This window comes from Cyprinodon variegatus, unplaced genomic scaffold (assembly GCF_000732505.1).
Source record: "Cyprinodon variegatus isolate N-32 unplaced genomic scaffold, C_variegatus-1.0 Scaffold236, whole genome shotgun sequence".
NCBI lineage: Eukaryota > Metazoa > Chordata > Actinopteri > Cyprinodontiformes > Cyprinodontidae > Cyprinodon > Cyprinodon variegatus.
In genome coordinates, this window is record NW_015150689.1 from 102,528 (window position 1) to 125,650 (window position 23,123).

At 36.0% G+C, this 23,123-nt stretch overlaps 1 protein-coding gene across 1 annotated transcript in view; it reads left to right on the top strand.

Annotated features, from left to right (window-relative positions):
- nlgn3 (neuroligin 3) overlaps positions 1 to 23,123 on the top strand; it is a 268,431-nt gene that overhangs the window by 56,736 nt on the left and 188,572 nt on the right. Inside the window, exons 2-3 of the mRNA XM_015381581.1 lie at positions 14,010 to 14,708; positions 15,721 to 15,780. Coding sequence (XP_015237067.1) covers positions 14,237 to 14,708; positions 15,721 to 15,780 — 532 coding nt within the window. The 5' untranslated portion in view covers positions 14,010 to 14,236. The remainder of the gene's footprint in view (positions 1 to 14,009; positions 14,709 to 15,720; positions 15,781 to 23,123) is intronic.

The window sequence follows — 23,123 nt, forward strand, 5'->3', positions numbered from 1 at the left end:
TAAACCAATCAGATCAACGAAGCATATGACGTAACAGAGCGATGACGAAGAGGAGCCAATTGATAGATCAAACTCTTGCCAGAGCAGTGTTTTGCTCTTCTTTCAGTTGAGAAATACAGTGTAATTCCGATAAAACTTGCTCGATAGCCACGCTAACGCTAGTTTCTTTGGCTGAAGCCACCATGTTCTTTAGACTGAACTGTCGCGCTTCTCGTTGCGTCACACCTCAACCCGCCTCAAAGCCAACGCTGATTGGACGTTCGTTTGGTGAACGGCTCCAAATTTTCTTCAAGGGATAGTCTCCAGACTGATTAGCGAGTGAAATCTTGAAAGCTCGCGAGATCAGGATGGTCTCAGGAGGCTAAGACAGCAGCAGCTGTCTAGTAAAGTTGAACTGACCTATCTGACTGTTTTGTTGACATTCCCTTTAGCGCAGCTCCATCTAATTGATGCATAAAGTAACCCCCAGCCTCTACTGTAGCGTCTATTGTATGCGCCTTATATATGGACAAAGTTTTTAAAATAGGTCATTCATTGAAGGTGCGCCTTATAATCCGAAAAAGAAAAAATACGGTATTATGCATCAGCTTTCAGTACCTCCCCACACTAGTAAATATGCAGCAGCACATGAAAAACAAAGCAGAACAGTAAAGTTGTGAGAGTAAGGTAATCAGTAGTTTATCTCATGGTACAGTATGTATCATTTCATTGCCTCAATGGCACAATTGTTTCTTTAAAACAATTGGAACTTCCAATTTAGACAACCTTTAATTTAAATTTGCATCTGCATCATTTCTCATCTCATGTATAACAGGTATAGTTCCTGACTGGTTGTTTGGTTATTGTATTAAGCACATTCGATGGATGATCAAATCTATTGCTTAACCTGTCATGTCATTAATTAACCTTAAAGTTATAAACAGAGATTTTTCTGTACAGTTTGGAATCAGAAATCCACATTTCACTAAGATCCCAAATCTCAGTGCCTGAAATCCTGCCATAAAGTGTGACCAATCCTCCACTTTGTTTAACAGAATGCCTGACACATTCTGCTGTTCATCTCTTAGCTTTCATACATATGCATAATAATGTGTTTGCAAACTATGAGTCAGACATAATATGTTTTTGGTTCTTTAAAATAAAACAGAAATTGGAAAAAATGCCATGTTTTGCTTGTAAAGGTTTAATTAGCGACTTTATCATAGCAACAGTAAAGGCAAAGAATTATGTGCTGCTTGTAAATAATTTGTGTATAGATTGTTGCTCCTCAACAATGGCTGTACTTTTCTAGCAGGTGTTTTATTCTAGATGGATTAGGCAACAAGATATATAAAAATAAGAGTCTCTCGGCTTAAGAGAAGAGAGGTTTCTACTGTATTTCGGCTTGTTTTTATTCTAAAAGCCATGGTAACTATTACTGAATTTAATATGAACACACAAAGACAATAAGACTTGTCATATTATCTATTGCTTTTATTAATCTAATCATTTATGCATGTGACATTAATAATCCATTAGCTTCCATACCCTGAGTTTCTTATGATTGTAAGTTCTTGTGAACAACAAAAAAGTTGTATTATTTTTTATTTTATTTTTTTCTTCCAGCCAGCGTTCTGGAAGTTCAGGCCGTCTGGCATCCCACTCTTACTATTTACCGCAAGCATTTTATCTGGCTTCTCACTAGCAGGGATTTATGTTTAGTTAGTATTTTATAAGAACAGCTTTTTATATATAATGTCAGTAAACTTAAACAGCAGTTACAAAATAATGCCTATTTATAACCTTTATATCAGACTGGCTTACCAAATGTTTCAGTATTACTATTTGAAGAATTAGCAAAGTTTAAGAAAAAGGATACGACCTAATCCTGTTGTGCACCTTGACTTTTAAAATTAAACTGTAAAAAAATGAGTAATGCCAGAAACACTTAATTCTGTGAAATCCATGCTATATAGTGTGCAAAATTTTACCTTATGCATAGGATTACTGCCACAGTCATTTCTAACACTCCTCACTTTGCCAAATGTCATGAGTGCTTCTGTTGATCAAGCAACAGAAGCAGTCATGAGACAGACTGCAATTACTGCGGAAGCTATAAATATCACTAAGCCATGTTTGGATCTTAAATATATCAATGTTGGCAATCAACCAATCCCTGTGGCCTATTTGGGTGATTACCATCTTTGAGTTTTATCCTCAATAGCATCTCATGAGAATCTTCATGGATCAATAGAAGGTGGGATAATGAACTCCTTTAGAAATTTCTTTATTAGTTTTTAACACTTGGTATGGATCCAATTAGTTTGGTTAGCTCTTATTATATGTGGCATTATGAGTTGTTTTTTATGAATTTTTTCTATTGAAATTTGGTTTGTGCACACCTTCAATAAAAAGAGAAGTTGTATAGAGATGTGAGAAAGGATCACTGGTTCTGGTTGCAGCTTTAAGGCTTCTAGCTCAAATCTGTCCCTATCATTTTAGCCACAAAGAGTAAACAGTTGCTTTAAGCATTGTCAGCAGTTAAGAGAGAGGCCATTATTTATTGGCAGTGCAGCCAGATAATTCATCTCAACATGTGTTCACCTGCAAAACTGCCTTTTGTTCTGGCTGCCCAGCTTTCTTCTCTGTTTTCTTGTCCATTTGGCTGTTAATGATACTCATGGTAGCCTTTATAAAGTGGCCAGGAAATGAGATGGAGACACATGGCTTAGTACAGAACCAAAGTAGCAGCACAGCCATTGCTCCCCATATTCTATATGCTTGTTGAAAATATATTAGAAACATTCCAGCAATTAGTCAGATGGTGCTAGTACTTTGTCCTTGAATTTTGTGCCAATTCTCCTAAGTAATAATGACTGCATGGGTTGTGTGTGTGTGTGCGTCTGATGAAAAAGCAAGAGAAAGGAGGAGGCCTTCATTCTCTCTGTTGTAGTGGCACTTATTCCCAGCAGGTGCCTTTATGAGGTCACAGTTTGGTTTGACATTTTTTGAATGTTGGTTCTGAAACATGCCAATCATCTTGATTTAATGTGGTATGGTGTTGTTCATCAAGTTTAGGTGCTTATATTAGAGAGAGTGCCTTTGAATGCAGGAGTGCAATATGTGTGTACACTTGTCATTTATTTTCCTTTATGGAAACATGGTTAAAGTGATTTTTTTGAGGGAGTAATTTAGAATAAATGTTTTCATATTACTGAGGCCAGAGTTCAATTTTCTCACAAGGTACATTTCTTTTTGAAATGGATGTTGTGCCCTATGTAGATTGGTGTTCTTAGGATAACAGAACGGGAGCATGTTTACAAGGGAGAAGGTTTTTGGTTTTTTATTTTTGATATTGAAATTGTTTAATCTTTGTATTTGATTAACAAGAAGGGGAACAGAATTTAACACTATCAAAAAAGCAAAACAACTAAGAATTTTATATCATTTTTTATTTCAAAATCAAATTAAAAGTGAAAAAATGACAAGAAAATCAGGTCTTTTATCTGTAACCAGTATGGAGCATTTAATTTCCGAGGTCTTTACGTAGTCGGTAATGTTTATCCACAGCACCATCTGTTTTTGTTTTATGTTGCCATTAAGGAAGTGTTTACAGTTGGTTAGCTGGCAAGTTCTCCTGATTAACATATCAACTGAAAACTGCCAGTTTTTTATTAGAAGCTTCTTCATTGGGCCATTTCTGAACGTAATAAAACTCCCCCAACATCCTACTCTTTTATGGTAATGTCATTAAAAAGAGCTGTACAACAGTTTTAAGTGAAGGATTTTTATTTGTTCTTATAAAAATTTTCCTTATTTACATTTCTGGTAGGGTAAATATATAACATAATAATAATATTCTAAATTTATTATGATTAAATATTAAAAATTAATCTGTTTTTAGTTAGTTTATTTTAAGAAATGTTTATTTCAATCTCTCAGGATCTTTTACTGGAGGGGAATGACCTGAGACTTAAGTTTCACTTGGTAAAAAACATACACCAATTTAAGTTTTATTATATAAAAATGTTTGGTTTAAGTATTTTCTGTTCTCTCTGTTCAGTAATGAATTTCCCATTTAAGGTAAAAGCAGTCCGTATTTTAGATTTTAAAGCTACAGTGTGTAATTTTCAGCGACATCTAACGTCCAGACTGCAGACCGCAGCAACATGAACATCTCCCCCCCACCGCTTCTCCCCCCCCAACAGTACGGCAAGCGTTACGGGACAAAATGTCTTCCACGACGTCCGCATCACCTACATTCTCAAGTGATGAGGTTTGTTTACATAGATAATTTTACAGATAGTATTTCATTAGTCTGTGTAGGGTATAGATTTCATGTAGACTTAAGATAATAAATATACCCGTTATTGCCGTAGTTACTTTCGAGCGTAATGGGCGATCTCGCAATCGCTAGTTTGTTGGCTCTGCGCTGCCGTAGCGCAAAGATGTCTGCCTCCATGGCTGCGAGACCCGCTCCTATGTAATTATAAATAACGAATTCTAAGGCAACGCAAATATTAAGGTTAAGAGGCTGAGCTCGTAGATGATGATAAATAACATAGTTATGTATAATATATTACATTTCTGACTGTATATCCCTGTAATTATTACACACTGTAGCTTTAAACTGGACTTAGACTTAGACAGATTTTATTTGTGATTTTGTTTACACAAGTTTAAAACAAAAAGAAATTTCGTTTGGAACAGGTCTCCAGACAATTTCATCTTTTTTAAAAGTGCAGCCTTGAAAAAAAGTAAAAAAAAAAAATTAAATTAATAAATATATAAAAACAGTAATACAAACATATGACTGTGACTCTACAGTTCTAACGTTGTTTTTTTTTTTTTTGTTTTTTGTTTTTTGTTTTTAGAGATAAATAAAATACAATTCAAACTTATTTAAAGATCTTAAAAATGTCAGCCATCTTTCTTTTTTTTCTTTTTACCCAGTACCTAAATTTTGCATTTCATGTATCATAGTGAATGATACTGTTGTCAAAGTGGAAAACGCTTCTCCTTTTCTGAAGTCTTTATTAGCCACCAATCACAACATAAAACTCTGAGGTTTTGACTTATTTAAGAACAACAATCTTAAACGAAGACACGCCGGGGATTATTCTAAAGCATAAACACTGCGCTTATGTTTTGAAAAGAAGTCACATTATAGCAACAACAGGTTAGCAATTCGCAGGCCAGACCTCACTTTGACATGAAACATCGTAGCCAACTAAAATTACACGCTCCCTGCACCCCAAGCAACTGACTAACAAATGGATTTCCTGTAACATTTTTTTTTTTTGTTCTGATTTCAGTCATATTTTCTTTCTATAATTACACATTATGGCTCGCTAGCAAATAACAGCAGCTGATTTTTTTTTTCTAATCAATGATTACGCCTTCACAGGTCAGAATAGCTTGCTTCGTTTGAAGTTTGATTTTGCCGAGCCCTAATGCGGCTTTGCCAATGTCTTTGTTGCAGCGTAGTTACTATAATAACAGTGAAGAGAGTCAGATGCTCCATCTAGTCAGAAACCCCTATTTGTTCTTTTTTTTTATCATAGTCCATTCAGCCTCTCTCTCAGGGATGTTGGAGCGTAGGAGTACATTTGGCAGTGTGCTCAGACTTTTTATTGCAATGCACAGTTCCCTCTGCTGTGGAAGAATAAAGCCTCTGCTACAGTGTGTCTACAAAGAGGAATGAACTCTATGCATTTTCCTCTGCATATAGGATCAGCTAGGGGACATCCAAAGTGTTGTGCCAGTAGAGCCATTTTGAATAATGATGAATAGGAATAGGACTAGCAGAATTCAACATGTCCCATTAATCAGGCGCTGAAGAATTGGGGAGGAGGGTCTTTAATGGCATGTACTTGTTGGAGTGCCTTCTTGCATTAAAGGCTAATAACCTGATTTAGAGTCAGCACTGCACCCACCTCTCCTCCCCTCTCCCCACAGCATCCCCCCCCTCCCCCGACCTCCTACTTCCATCACCCCAGTTGTATTTATTATGGGCTGCAAGGCCACGGTGATGAGTCGATCAATACATCTGGGATGATGAGGGAGAGCTCATGCAGTCTCTCCCTCTCACGCTTTCGTCCCTTGGCAGTGCTTCAGCAGGTAGGGAGATCAAAGCGGAGAGGACCTCTGAGATGCTGCTCGGGAAGAGACTGATGAAGTCCTCTGTGCCGTGCATGTCCTCCAAATACACACTCACTTCATCACAATGTCCTTCGTCCTTGCTCTGTCCTGATTAGAAAGTTTGCCCTGATGTGGTTTATGTTTGATTGAAATTAGTGTTATCACACATATGCTGCTTCTACGTGGAGGAAAAAAAAAAATACTGCCTTGACTAAAATTGGAATGGAGCATCAGGTGCATGTGTATGAAGTATACGTATAGATTTATAGTATGAAGCTTTGAAGGCGAAGGGTCCTTACACATTTTTCTTTGCTTAGTGGATCAATATAAGGCGCTTTTACCAGCTGAACCTGTAACTGATAACGTGTGAATGATCTTAATTCAAAGCGAAACAGAGCAAATGTCACTATATGGTGTTTACAGTTTTCTACTTGGTGTTTGAAATTGAACCACAGGTGAGAGGAAGAACAACCTCAGACTAAGGTTGAAAATTCAATTCTTCTCCAACATCTCGATTCTAAGTAAGATAAGGAACCCAATATTTTTTTTTTAACTATGGAGAGTCATAGCTGCTTAAGATTAGATAGCCTGTGGTTAAATTTCAGAACCACTTTTATTGGTGAAGATATTGTGCAACACATGGTGAGGTTGATATGACCACAAATCAATATCACAATAAATTGGGCAGTTTTACCTCAATAACGATAAATGCTCCAGCTTCTCTGTCCGAAAATAATAACTTGTTTAGAAAATGCAACTATCTAGTTTTCATATATATTGCCCAAATCACATTACGTATTACTTTCAATTAAATATAAAAGTCTTATAACCATTCAAGTTTAAATAGTCAACAATGTCTCATTGAACATTGATAGATTGAAAATGTTCCCTCTCTTTTAAAGGTAATGGAGTCTTTTACACATCTTTGAACTCAACAGTGTTGATGTGCTGTAGGTGATGGAGGTTGGATGTGTTACTTTGGTTAGTTCCAATATATATATATATATTTTTTTTACTGTTTCTGGTTTTTTGTTCAACATCTGTGATGCAATTTTTGTGCCACCAAACTGTGCTCAGTTAGAATGATGTAATTGTTTAAAATCACACCCTCAGTCAAAACTGGTCTGCTGCACGCTCAGCTCTGACAACGTTCACTCAACTTCTTCTCTGCCCGCTCAGCTTCATCTCTTGGCTCTATTGCTGCGCTCGCTCGGCTCCACAGGATTAGATTAGATGCTTCTCCACTGGGCTCATCCTCCATTCTCTTTGTTTACACTTCTGACTATGGAGATAGGTCGGTCTCAATTTTCACAAATACACATATGTAATTTAAACATGAACAGGACAAAATTCACCAAAGAATTTCTGTTCCATAAATAATTATACAAAACAAATTACAGAGTAGCAGTAGTCAAAATTCAGTGCTAATGTTTCCTGCCGAGGTCTAAGCACCAAAACTACTAATTGTATCAATAAAATTCTTCTAATTGTCTTTTTCTTTCCATCTGAGTTTTTCCAGATTCAAATATAGTCTAATGAAAATGTGTGTGTGTATATAAACGTCTGTTAGTGTAGTATGTCACTAAGATTAAACCTCATTACTATACACATAATTCGGTAATTTGTTTATCATACAATTTGGTCCTGTTTTATAAATAAAAAGTCAAATAATAAATCCAAATACTTTTAAATAAATGTTTTCCTATTTTTACCAAAGCTGTCCCTTAGTCCCCATTATTCTCTAGACTCTGACATGAACATAAATCAAAACCGTCCCAATGCTATTTGCTGCTGGCAGTGCTACGATGTTTTATTTATTAAGAAAGGTTTCCTTGATTGTCCTAGGTGTCTAGTCTATGTCTAACTTAGGGTGACCATTTTTTATTTGCAAATAGGAGACAATTGAACCTCCTACCACTTAACATTTATGACATGTCTCTCCCACCTATATATATCTTTAGATTCTGTATGTTTTTGGGAAAAGATTTAAGGTTGTAGTGCTTATAACAGCCTACCATGCCAGCCTTGGGGAATAAACTGTCTTTGTTCCGGTTAGTTTTTGTATATACTGCTTTATAGGGCCAACCGGAAGGCAAAAGTTTATACAGCTTGTGTGCAGAATGTGTAGGGTGATGTTAGCAGGCCTCAAAACGGACCTTTAAAGTTGTGGTTGGAGGGAAGATCAAAATTGGTGACCTCCTCTGCCATCTTAGTGTTGCAGTCTGTACTTGCACTGTTTTCAGTATACGTCAAGACTAACAGAGAAGGCACTAAATGCACTAAACCGACCTAATAATGCAAGTAGAAGATGAGAGTTCATGCAGAAGGCTATACTTCCTGAGTTGCTTCAGTCTCTACAGTCATCGCTGAGCTTTCTTCCAAGCAGTGTCTGTGTGCGGACCAGCTCTGCTCCCTAGAAACTAACCAGATTTTTCAAATAATTCTCTAATTTGATTTGCATCTTACTTTTACAACAAAGATCTTTTAAAATCTGCTCAAAAAAATAAAAATGATAAATAATGTTTGTCTGTAAATTAAAGGTTGATTCATTGATTTTTGTGATGTGATTAATCACACTTTAAAGGTATAGTGGAGGATTTTTTAATGAATTTTTGAAAAGTCCCTCCCTCACCACTTAAAAAAATATAATAAAATAAATGCACATGCAAAACCCTGTACTCACTCTCCAGAGGGAACGCCCATTGCTGTTTGCATCGCTAATACAAGCTTACTTTCCAAAAGAAGATTTTCAATTTTTCCACTAGGTCAGACTCATGGGGACAAGCATGTAGGATGGTCTTATGTAAACATATCACCAGAATGATTGACAATTAGGAGGACCACTTATTTTTATGATCCACCTGGAAATAAAATATCCTCCTCTATACCTTTAATAAACAATTTAAAAACATTATCCACATATGACGTTGCCAATGCTCTGTACTATGTAGCATATTAATACTGTTGAAGTAACTTTATCTGCATTACATTTTCTTTGGAAGTCAAAATATTTAGTTACTTATATAAAACTTTTACCCAAATACAAGTAAAGTTACCAAATTTTCACTGAAATAAATTGATAAAAAATAAATATTTGCTGTTACACAGATAATTATTAATACATGGACATGCTGACATATGCATGATCTTTAGTGTGTTTAAAAGGTAAATTATGAACACACATTCTTGTCTGACATGTAAACCTCAATATGTATAATTAATATCTTTGAGCATGCTGAACTGCTGCTGTTCTTTTTATGTAAAGGTATATAAGGTAATTATGTCCCCTTAAGGGTTTGCACATGTACACAACTGGGTTATTGCATTTTTTATTTATTTTTGTTTTGTCTCCTTTCTTTTTTCCCTCTATACACATTTATACACTATATACAATCATCAGTGTGTAGCTGATGTATTTGCATGAATAGCAGTTGGCATTTTGTTTTGTTCTTCCAAGCATAAAACAAGGAATAAATATAAAAATGTTTTTACTGACGTCTGTTGCATGATTGAAGACAGTGTACCAAATGAAGACACGTGAACTCACATGCTTTATGTTTTAATGAGAACTGATGATATCAGTCTCTTAAAGGAGTGCAAGAGGAATATTTAAAACAATTCTTAAATGTATAGCATTGGGGAAGAGTTCGGGGATTAGGAAAGTGGAATAACAATCCTCAGAAGAAGAGATATACGTTCATGTTTCTCTTACTGGTTTACTGTTTTCATGTTAAATTTGAAAAATATAACATATCTAATATAAATGTAATGCCAATATTCTTTTAAAGCATAATACAGAGTAATTCAAGGAATTGTTGATACAGATTTCTCCGGGTAGAGCCTGCTGTTTCTTCCATATTACTAATGGATTCCTATTTTGAGAACTGTTCAGAAAAGCTGTAATGGCAGCATGTTTGCTGCTGTGTTGCCTCACCTGTTCTTTTGACAAACTAAGAATATTCCATGGATTTAAAACAAAAGTTTTAAAATGAACTCTTGGTGCATATGAAAATGTTACTCTTCATGCTTCAAAGCTCTTTTATTTCACTTTTTTATAAAGTCTGTTCTTGAGATACATCCAGTTGATCCACTATAGTCTATAGATAAGAATGATCCATGAAGATTTCTTCCATGCATTAATTTTGTAATTTTTAATTTTGTAAATCATTTATTTATTAGCTTTTTTCCTAGATTAATTGGTCTTATGTTAATGCAAAATCACTTCAATAGATTAAGGTCTGTTTGTATTCTTCAAAAAATCTATTTGTAAGCATTCTTGGCTGTAGCTAAAGTAAAATAATTACCACTTACAACAAACTTCAAGCAGAAAGAGTTTTATCTAATCTGTCAGCCCTTAAGAAAGAAAGCAAATGTTTTTTCTTTATGAAGTGAAACTTTTTCAGCTGCGAATGTCCAAGGATACATTTTATTTTGTGAAAAAAAATAGTTATATATAGACAGCTCTTTTTCTAACTCTCTTCCATTTCCTAAAATATGAAAGATATCTATTCTTTAAAATACAGTTGCTAAATTTTTTTTTTTAGCAAAATGGATCAAATGGAGACATAAGGTGGATTTTCTAAGGGATGATTTTTCAATTTGAGTTCTGTAAAAGTCTTATTGTCTTTGTAAATAAATGTATTGTTTTGCTTTAAATTTGCATTTATACATACTTTTAATTTGAGTTATTTTAAAATTGCAAAAGACTGCTTAGACACAATATTTAGTAGGTTAATAAACTGTAAATGTGTCATGCGTTCACATTCATCTCCACAATATATCAGGCTGGATGCACTCAACTGGCCTTAATTAGCAGGTTGCATTGGCTAATTGGGAATGTTGTGGACAATATAATGGAGAAAAAAATAAATAAATGAACAAGATAAAATGGGTTAACTGGAATAGATAAAGTTTCTATTTTATCTATTATATAGCAGGAAATTATTTTCTTGATATTTATCACAAAACATGTTTAAAAGAGAGGTTATGAGCAGGTTTGAGGATAACCGAGTGCCTTAATGTTTATGATGACTATATGAGATTGGTTTAGGTTTTTTTTTTTATTAACATGACTTCATATTGAGCCGGGTTCCCTGGAAGTGCTGGGGTTCTGGGTTGGTTCTTGTTCATGTAATGTACAGCCATAAGCAGGAATTAAATGTTTCTTAGTTACTCCAGTGTGAAATCCTTTGAACACTAGGGTATGACAGTAAAGTCTACAAGTCTTTTTTTGGCACTGCGACAGGAATCCTGCTGAGCTGGGGAGGCACTTTGTCAGTATGACTTCTCTAGCATTTTGAAGGCTTTGTCAGCCCTTTGCCCCCAGCAATTCATGCCTTGTAGTCCTCAGATTGGATATGGATGCCTTTTCATGTATTATAACATGGCAGGTGTTGGTTTTGTGGGCTTCACAAATAAACCATATTGTCCACGAGAAATATTCCATTTACAGAGGCACCAGAGCAAGTGGAATCATCTGTCGCCCAAACAAAATATACGTATGTGTTGTAAATAAAATGAGTGCCTGTTATCTAAAACTGGGAGTGCATACAGTATGCCAACATCAGGTAATTTGGCAATGTGGGGCTGCAGTGATAACTGCAACTTCAGGGATGTCAGGATTGCTTTCACTCAATGGTTTCATGCCCTCCACAACTGTTGATACATTATAAATTATTTACACATTCATTTTGGAACGCAATATCCCCCTCTAAATGCTGGCTTTTCTTTTTTGTGGTTATTAGAGTGAATGTAGAGGTAAGCATAGCAATCTGAGGGGGACCCTAAGCCATAGAAATTGAAAATTGATCAGCAAGGGTGGGGAGCTGCTAATCCTAGCACTACTTCTTACTCTTTAGGATTATTGATTAACATTTACTATAAGGCACCTATGTTAAAGGCAGTTTTGCCACCTGCACTTAGAAACCCCGTACGACGACCCCTTCCTGTTATCTTCCCAAACATTGATCACCTGTAAGAGCAAAAAAGGAGTAAGAAATTTAATTTTCATTGTGCTGTGCCCTGAAAAAGTGGAAAAGGAAGAGAGGATATTCTCCATGACATTAAACAGGTCATTAAACTTTTATTATGTTATCAGTTTTCAGTGATTGGCTCACACTTTAGGGTTGTTAATGCTCTACGCATAGCAGTACCTCATAAAATTATTCAATACACTAGCACTTTTCCTTTCCTGTCACATTACAACAACAAAGGGTTTTACAGTATGTACAATATAAGACCAGCACAAAGACGTGTATATTAGAGTGTAAGATTTGAACTCTTAGTTTTTACTTGAATAGCAAAATATTTTAAATCAAAATGATGTTATATCAGTCTTAGGGAATTTTGAAATAGTAAATTACTGCTTAAATGACATGTACTAATGAGATGCATGTGAAAAATATTTAAAAAAAATTATAATATAGCAAAAAAAGTTAAACATTTTAGGCTTTTATTTCTTAATATTTTATTCATACCCCTTAAGATAATAAAAAAACCCTAAAATGTACTGGGTAAGAAAAATTGCAAAAGGTTATGCAATTAAAATTGATGGTGTTACACCCCAATCAGCTGATTTACTGCACAATTTTAATTAGTCTGTAAAAAGCCTCTCAGTCTGAATCAAAGAGATGCTAAAGGCTTTGATCCCATAGTAAACAGAGAAAACAGAATAGCTTGAAGACACACAGTAACCTAACCTGACTCTGACAGATGGATTTGCTCCGCATATCCATCTGGAAACCTTCCGTTGTAGTAATTTTGGGAAGGGGCGAAAATACTGGTTAGCTGATTGGCCTATGTTGGTGATAGACGGGCCAAATAAACCAATCAGATCAACGAAACATATGACGTACTAACAGGCTACTCTTGCCGAAACCAGTCGGGAGAAGAGCAAAAACATCTTTTCCTCTGAGAAGCGCCTCCAGAGCAGTGTTTTGCTCTTCTTTCAGTGAAGAAATACTCCGTAATTCCGATAAAACTTGCTCGATAGCCACGCTAACGCTAGTTTCATCGGCTGAAGCCGCCATGTTCTTTAGACTGAACTGTCGCGCTTCTCGTTGCGTCACACCTCAACCCGCCTCAAAGCCAACGCTGATTGGACGTTCGTTTGGTGAACGGCTCCAAATTTTCTTCAACGGAGAGTCTCCAGACTGATTAGCGAGTGAAATCTTCAAAGCTCGCGAGATCAGGATGGTCTAACGAGGCTATCAGTAACCCCCCTCCCCAAAAGGAAGTCGGGCCACAATTTATCATAGCAAAAATACTTTTGTTATTCATTTCGTAGAGAATTGCTTCCAAGCATATTCAAGGAAATTTTAGCTGATAGAAAACTGTAGGAAATGTGCTTCAGCAACAGCCATAACCATAGCTATAACTGATTGTAAAGTAAACTCTATTTAATAATTTTGGAGAGCTACACAAGGACTGGAGTCAGTGCACCAAGACCCACTATACAGAGACCAGTCGTACACATGTGATTTAAATGTTGCATTCCTTGGTCAAAACCTGTTCAGAAGTGAGCAATCAGAAGTATCTAATAACTATTGCTCTGTCCAAAGTCCTCCTTTCAGCTGTTGGAAAGGTCAAAGGGTATGAAGATCCAGGGCAATTTAATTGGCTTTGACTAAAGTAAAGACAAACTGCCTGATGAAAGTCTTCCCATACCAGTTATTGTATTAGCATCTACAGGCACAGCTTGGCAGCTTGCACCACACTTAATTATATTATAGATTAATGATAGCACTAAGGGCTGCATCATATTTGTGTTAAACTGTTTAATATCATGACAGAAAAGGATTTCAAGAGTCAATAATAATGACTGGCTTAAAATGGTGGGTTGTCAGGGAGCTTGCACTAATTTTCCTTTCCTCTTATTTTTTTTTTTACAGAGTTGGCTGGAAGATCTGACAAGAACACAGGGAGGAAAGTGAGCGAGGACCCGCACGTCTGTGGCTATTTCCCATCATTTGTTAGCTGGTGGGCTTTATATCACAGCTGATGACTGTCCCTCCGGAGGCTGGATTACAGGGGTTAGCGGCAAGCCTGAGAGTTTGCTGAAGGGCGTGCCCCCAGCTTGTATGTTGGTCACCTACCCCCGCTCTTGCTCACAGGGATCATGTGGCTTTGTCCAAGGAGAAATCGTTTTCCCTTACAGAACTGGCACGGTGTCCAAAATTGCACCAATTTCAGCGTGTCGTTGTGGGTTTTAAGCTTTTGTTGGTGCTTTGCGGCCCTGAGAGGTCAGAACTACCACCCCACTGTGAACACACAGTATGGGAAGCTCCGTGGGGTGAGGGTGCCCCTGCCAAGTGAGATCCTGGGGCCGGTTGACCAGTACCTCGGAGTCCCATACGCAGCTCCCCCTGTGGGAGAGAAACGCTTCATGCCCCCGGAGCCACCTTCCTCCTGGTCGGGAGTCAAGAACGCTACCCACTTCGCTCCTGTCTGCCCACAAAATATTCACAATGCTGTGCCAGAAATCATGATGCCAATATGGTTCACCTTTAACCTGGATATAGTTACTACATACATACAGGATCAGCACGAAGACTGTCTTTACCTAAACATCTATGTTCCTACAGAGGATGGTGAGTGTGTCGAGTATGAAGTTCAAACTGTCCTCTTTTCTTCTGTCTCTTCTTCCCACTCTTTCTCTCCTCTCTCAGAAACTCTGTCACTTTTTTGTTTCTTTTACGCAGAGCATGACCTGTCGTCTGGTGCATGCTGTGTCCGTGTCCATTAGATCAGCCTTTCACATTGACTAGATATTCCACTTAGTCTTTTCATCAACTCTTCCCTTCCATACCAATGTTAGAGGTTCCTCTTTTGACAACTAAATGACTCTTCAATATGACTTGATATAAAAGAAAAGCAAATCAAATGCAAGAGACAGATTGGAAATACCTGATGCACCCTTGTTGCCCTCACTGTCTTGACCTGCTCTGGGGATATGACCAATAGTAGCCTGCTTCATAAGTGAATGATCTTCTGTAGGGTTGGTGAAATATTCTGTCTGGTACATGAGAAGCCTGTGGCATCAGCCTGATCTATGTAAGACCCTTTACTCTCCTTTCTTTGTTTCGTGTTTTTCATACAAAGTTCATTGCCAAAAAAGGAGAGCATTAGGGTGAACAAAAAGAAACACTTTAAAGTTTTGTTTTTTCTATTTCTGGATATTGACTCCTTAAATGGCAGCCATTATTGACCACTTAAAGGAGAGCCACCCAGCAAAATGGACTTGAAATATAAAGTGCTCCAAAAATCAAATAGAAAATGCCAAAAGGCAGAAAGAAAACGGTGATACGTTCAGACTATATGTCCTCTGTGTGGCTGTAATGGGTCTTAAATAGAAGTGCATGTGAATATGGGCTTCTTGTGTCCCAAGGTGCAGTAAATTCATTCCACCATTTCAGAATATTTCCGCAGCAACACCCTAGCTACTTTTTCCAACAGGTCTTCTGTTGTTATTGTTGTTGATAAAAGTCTAGTGAGGGTGGGAGGAGGGGGAAAAAGGAGAATAAGAGTCTCAGCTGTTGCATGTCACATGGGTTCTGTTTCAGAGCTCTCTGTTATTTTGTAGTTTTTCCATTCATTTTACAGTCAAAAGAATATCCAAGGAATGTGCGAGGAAACCCAACAAGAAAATATGTAGAAAAGGAGGTATGTAAAAAAAAAAAAAAAGCAACATGGAACGAAACGCAAGGAAATGAAAGAGTGAAGAGAGTGATTCGTGCTTCCTACCAAAGCCGTCAATATCACCATCTACCAACTCCAAAATCCGAGTGTTAATTGGGAAAAATGTGGTCCTTATGACTCAAATCAACCTTGACATAAGTGTGAGGGTTGAGTAAGTTGGTGCTTCAAATGTGTATGTCAGTGTGTGTGTAAATTGTACTGTGGCCTGAATGTGTGAATGTGAGTCAAGGGGTGAGAAACATGGTTCCTAAATAAATAATGCGTTGAGAGTAAGTGTTTTGGTCTATAACACATTTTACTTTATGGCTTTTTTTGGGATGTTTTCTTTGATAATGTTACAGTTAATAACTGGGATAATTTAGGCTTTATGAAGCGGGGTTCTGTGAAGTAGCCTAATTATCATAGTTTGTGGATTTTCTATTGAAGAATGATTTAGAAATTATGATATAGGACTGATAGTAGAGCAGTTATGACAACAATTCTTCTAATTTTAGAGCACAATGGGAAGAAATTTAAGCATTTCTTGTTCATAGTTCACCACCTAACTAACTTTAACCCTTTAAAGCCTGATCCAAGAATAAAACAAAACAGAAAATTGCTTTTTTTTTGTTTGAAGTCCTTATTTGGCCTTTTAACAAAATATGTAAAAAGAAAAAACGGAAATACATTTTTGATATCAATAATTTATTACTATGCGATAAGTCAAGATTATTTTTTGTGTAGTCTTCTGCCCTCTGTTATCAGATATATCTGATTGTGTACAATAGGATTTTGAGCAAAGTTTTTACCATTAAATTATGTAAAAGGTGTCAGACGCAAAACATTTCAGAAACCGTATGTATCAAATATGATACATTTGGCATTACAGGGTTAACAATGTTCTGATCAAATTAAGCATTAGATAATTTAGGTTGAAATTGAATTAAATCATATTTATTGTTTAAGTAATCTGTTACCAGGGTCATTCCATGAAAACTGTTAAGTTTGAGTCCATAACATTCAGAGAGGAATAGGAAGCATAATAAAACTGTCAGTAATACTTTAAGTGTTTAAAGCCATTGATTTAAGTTTAGTTGGTAGCGTGACGTCAAATAAAAGTAAATAATAAATATATAAGTTTTCATGGTTAGAAATACTTTCCTCTTAATAGGAAATGTGTTAATTATATTAAAATGTCATGATTTTTCTATGTCCATCAATTTCATATTCCACCCCATCACACCAATGTTATTTTGCGCCAAAATGCAATACACTTCCTAGAAGTGACATTACTAACATGAAGTGACATCATTCAAGAGTTTGAAGAAGAGACATCTAAAAAATGCTGAGTTCTGTTTTTTCTTTAAGAGCATTTTTGGTACATTTTTCCTTCAAAATCCTTTCTGTTAACCATAGCATATCCACCCCGTCACACACAAAAAGTGGGGAAAACAATTTGTTAATCAAATTTCGAAATTATATTTGTATTAATCATTCATTTTTCATTGTACTTCAATGCTAACGGCATCATCAGGTTTTAACATATCCAGAAATTGAGCCATATTGCTTTAGATTTTCCACCCCGTCACACTAAAGCCTGTGATGGGTTGGAATCATTGTGATAGGTGGCAACGTTCTTCATATTGAATTAATGCTGTACATCACATAAAAACATAAAAAAAAATTGTTTTTTTGAAAAAAAAAGACACTTTCTGAAGTAAATAACATTTTGCTTGTCTTAATTTTATCTAAAATTACCCTTTAATTTGCTAACCTTTGTCCTGTGACGGGGTGGAAAAGGAAACTCTGTTCCCTGGATATACTGTGCTAAAATATTCGCAGAAAATGGTGTCTGAGCTTGAAAAATATGTTTTATTGCAAGTGTTACATGTTCTACAGGCTATGAAACTAAAAAAAAGAAAAAATGGTTATGATCAACAAACTCTAAATTCAGAGGTCCAATCTTTACACTTTCCATGGAATGACCCACCTACAAGCAAACAACCTGCAAAGTAAATTTTTCCATCATCCTCAGCCATATACAGCTCAAAAGCTGACTGGATGGTATGCAACCTATACCTTGGAGTTTACTTCTTGTGAAGTCTTTGACATATTCGATAAAGCCGGCAGCCAAATCATTAAAATAAAAAGGTTGTAAGGAACTACGCATCACACACCCTCAAAAATGAGAGTATATAGGTCTCATCTCACTAAAGCCTTTTGAACTCAGTTCCTCACCACAGCAGGCTCATGAGCAATAATAATAAAACAGGGGTTCACAGCAAGGTTTGTCCTTAGAGGGGAAATATCCTGAGTCTTTTGGCACATAAAATTGCCTAAAGACTCTTTTGTCATCAAACGACAAATAGAGTTGTTTGATGTCTGGATGTTCTCAGTCGTATGTTCAGCATTATGAGTTCATTTTTCTTTAATAAAATTAATACCACTTATGGACATCACATTCATATGTGTCCATATTTAATATGAAAACTTAAATAGATTTTGGAAAGAACATTAGTCTTCTATAAAATTAAGGCTGCTGTGTCAGGGGACTGTAAAACTTATACTTAGATATTTTAGTCATCTGTTTTGTACGGAAGAGGATTAGGGCCACTGGGAAAAAAAAAAAAAAAAAGTTAACTGATTTTTAAATTTTATTTCAGTTTAATATGGGAAAAAAGTCAGAATTCTGACATTTTTCTCAGAATTCTGACTTTTTTCTCAGAATTCTGACTTTTGGATCTTAATGTAGATGGGCACCATGAAGGAAGAGATGTGGGAGCACTCAGCTTCACTGACAAAGATGTGAGTTGTTTGGGAGGAACAGGAACACATTGGTGGAATATGATGGAATTAGGCAACATTTTACGTGCCTGAGGTGTCCCCTCATTAATGGAGGAGCAGAAGGTCATTAAAACAAGAGAGCTAGTCTCTAAAACAGACATGGCTATGGCTTGATGCTGACATGTTTGTTTGCTGTCAGAATTCTGAGAAAAAAGTCAGAATTCTGAGAAAAAAGTTAAAATTCTGACTATTTTCCCATGTTAAACTGAAATAAATTTTAAAAATCAGTTAACTTTTTTTTTTTATTCAGTGGCCCTAATCCTCTTCCGTAGTTTTGTTTTCTGGATAACATCTTTATTAATTGAGCTGTGAATCTTATCAGATCGACTGAAAATCATATTTCTGCTTAATTTAAGCCAGGAAGCGTTGGAGCAGACCTTTGGATCGTCACCTCTGATGTTGAATGTTTATTCCATTACATCTACAGAGGAATCTAATAAAACACAAAGAAAACATAATTCAAGGATCTCTGCATGTGCTATGATACAGACTGGAAAAAAAAAATTGACATCCTTATCCGATAGACAGTGAAGTTATGTCCTTCCTGGGTACCTTTTATAGCAGTAACAGCAGTGGGGATGCAATGGCAGCAGATTAAGGTCGTCATATCTGCACCACCAGGTAGTTTGTGTTCTCTTTGGAGTTTTTGTTTTCTCTCCGCTCCGTCCTTCACTTCTGGCTCTACAGCCAACAGTACTTCCTCATTCTATTCTGGCTGAAACCGACAGAAAAAAATGTCATAGTCCCCAGTTTTCACTGGCTTGCAGAACTTTTCCATTAAAGTTAATCCAAACAGAAGTCTCACAAACCATTTTTATTTTTTTGTAACACTACAGCTGTTTGGCCCCAAAAGGAACTTTGCAAATCAACCTTGATTAAATAAGGTTAAATGATTTGGTTTACGGCATGCCGATTTAGCATTGCTTTAAAAATATATTTTAGGTTATGTTATGCTATAAAGCTGATATCTGCTCTATTGCTATTGTGTATTTGTTACGGGGTCTAAGTGATGTTACAAATGCAAAATATATTCTTTATTCTTAATTATTGATGGCTACTGCACAGAACTCCTCTTCAAAAGCTGTTCATTTGATCAGAAGCATGAGTGCTGGAAGTGTTTAGATTCAGTCATGTTAAAATTCAGTCTTTAACACAAAGTTGATGTGAACTAAAATTAGTTTTTTTTTTTTTATGTAATGACAACTTTAATCTATCAACTTAGTTTTTACACAGAGCAATGCTGGAAAAAAAGACATTAGCAGTAGCTGAATTATCTCTGCTAGTAACCATAGAAGGATCATTTACTGTGAGCGCCTGAAGGCAACATGCAGCCTTAACATTATGATCCTGAGCATATTTTGTGCCACAGAAAAGATTCACTTTCAACTGGGAGACCTTTGCCACTGATTTCCACAGAGGCAGAATGAGGGCTACTGCCCTCATGGTGCCCACATCATCCGTTCATTTAGTGTTGGTAGACCATTTTCGTCAGAGACAGACTGGCCCTTCAGGCACTCCTGCTTCTGAATTAGTCCCAGATGTGAAATATACGCAGAAATATCTATTTAATATTTGCCTTCCAGTAAGTTTTTTTTTTATTATTATTATCTTCAATGTGTATGGTAATGAGAAAGTGGTTTATAAAAACTTTTCAATTTCATTATGTTGGTATCCTAAAATGAAATAACTCCTTGGCTTTTTTCTTTTGCTGATCATAATCTACATTTATAATTTGAAAACAATGTTCTTATTGTTGCTTTTTCTCACCAAATTAGCCTGTGGCAAATTTCTTGTAATTTGGTTTTGATACAGAAATGTATAAATTTACGTTTGTGTGTTTGAGTGGGTTTTCATATTCGAGTTAACAACATCAAGGATATCAGATACTTAACCCTTCAATGTGACATTGTAAGTTTTAATCCCTCTAAAAAAAAACTCTCAAAACTTTCATAAAATTAGTTATTTGGATTATTTTAAAGATTTGCTTTGAATTGGCTAATTACCTACTTGTGGTGAAAATGGGAATCATACCAATCCCACAAGATGCTCAGTTTTATTGAAAGTAGAAGGTTTCTGCCAAACTAATAGAATCACCACATTTAGAGGCTTTTCATTCATGTGTTTTAATGTCACAGATCTAAGACCAGTCCTTTTTATTTTACAGTTGAACATTATGGTTTTGTGAAAAAATAAATCACACAAAGTTGAGCAAAATCTTGAATCCTCCTTTAATTTGTGGTTCTATAACAACTGTCTAATAATGTAAATGGAGTTTTTAAAATGTTGAAATAACTTTTATTTAGATGTTTTCTCAATGTAGGAGATACTCATTCATATCTCTTATTACTATGCGATCTGTCAGAATGACACTAAGATGTTGCTCTGCTCCACCTGCAGAAGCAGTAATGCAGCAAACGTCCCATTTCAGGGATTCTTTATGGAGTTTGTTCCACCTTTTTTTTTAAGTATTTTTATTTTTGATTCATGTGTTACAAAGCCATAATGTTCAAAGGTCTCAAAAGAGATGTGATTCAATTTCTGGTGGTTTTATATATGGTGGTACCTAATTCAGCTTGGATGAAGGTGTTATTTCACCAAGAGAGAGATCACACTCATCAGCAATGAGATGATTAATAAAAGGATAAAGAACCACGTATTACATTGCCTTGCAAAAGTATTCATACCCATTAACTTTTTCTACATTTTTGCAACCAGAAGTATATCATTCTAGAATTGAAAGAAAAAACTTTGAAAATGTTCTCTAGAAAGTTAAAGGTAGTTAAACATTTTAGCCTTATGAGCAGTTTAATGTGGCAGAAGTTCAAGGTTGGAATATAGCCACAACAACCTCTATTTTTTTTATAAGCAATTCAGGGAAAAAAAGAACAAGTAACGTATTTTCCAGACCATAGAGCGCAACTCACTATAAGCACCCAAAAAGGAAAAAAAAAAAACAGAAACACATTTATAAGCCACAACGGTCTATAAGCTGCAGATATCTACTGCGCTATCCCCCACCAGACCTGTAGGGGGAGCTCTACATTATTACCTAGAGTAGGAATGAAGAAAAAAAACTGGCCCCTGTTTGCTTGTTGGCCCGCGGCAGTGCTGTCACTACTCGATCCATATAAACATATAAATCTGGATTTTATTTAGTATCAAAGACCTAAAATACGTTTTTCCCTCCTTAAAGATAGTAAGCGTACTAAACTATAATGTGTTAAGGTTAATAATTTATTTCCTGAGAAATAAATGGCTTAAAATCATTTTTGTTTTATCATTCGTCTTTGCCTGATCTGCACCAGAAATAGGATCCTACGCTCCTTTTGGGAGCTACATTTTTCGGCTTTGGATTTAAATGTAAATCTATAAATATGGTTAAATTGTATTTTCCCAGACTACTCTAAGCGTGTCTGATGATGACGTCGGACAAGTTGTTTAAAAAATTAAAAATGTAAAAAGCATAACATTTTTCTCAAAAAAGTCATTAAAATTTTTTTTTATATTTGGATTGGCATTCTTTAGTGATTTAAGGTTAAAAAACAAGTTATTTTATAGCCATAACTACATTATTTATGGTGACCTGGATGAATATCTGCTTGCACATGCGCAGTGAGCCGATGGTACTGATCGTGCTTCCAGGACGGATCGGGTAGTGACAAGTAAGAGCTTCTAACGAAAGATGGGGGTCTATCAGCTCTTCAACTCACCTCTGCAGGAGTTAGGTGCAGTCTCTTCAACAGCTTTAATGAGGCAAATAAATGTCAAAATGTGTGAATTCTGGACATTTGTTCTCCATCATGCCTGCTGTTATCATGTGCTTGTGCCAAATGAAAAATAGAGCTTCTTTGATTTCCAACTTTGAGTTCTGCCTTAAGGCAGTTCAAGAAAAATCCACAGAAAAGCAGGACCTTCCTATAAGCCACATGGTTCAAATGGGAAAAAATGAACAGCTTACAGTCTGGAAAATACACAAGAAGAAGCTGCTCTCGTTAGACACCCAAATTCTACTTTAAATCCTTATGTGTAAAAAGAAACTGGTGGTAATTATACCGCTTTGAAAACACTATATGCAGTATAAATAATGAATTTGGTGGAAACATTCTGTGAACTTGCGTCAATTCAGCAGGAACAAGGATTCCATTCAATTTTTATGGTAAAATGAGCGGAGTTAAAGACAGGACAATCTGGTTAAAAAGATGTTTGATGATGGAAAATACTTAAAACTGGAAACCTAACCTAAACATACAGCCAGAGCTCTAATACTTATCATCGCATGCTCGCAAGTTCGAGTGGTTTGTTCAAAACCTGAATCCAAGGTAGAATTTGTGTTTAGGTGTAGCTGTGATGTAACCTGACTCCGCCAGATGGATTTGCTCCGCTCCGTTGAAGTAATTTTGGGAAGGGGCGAAAATACTGGTTAGCTGATTGGCCTATGTTGGTGAAAGACGGGACAAATAAACCAATCAGATCAACGAAGCATA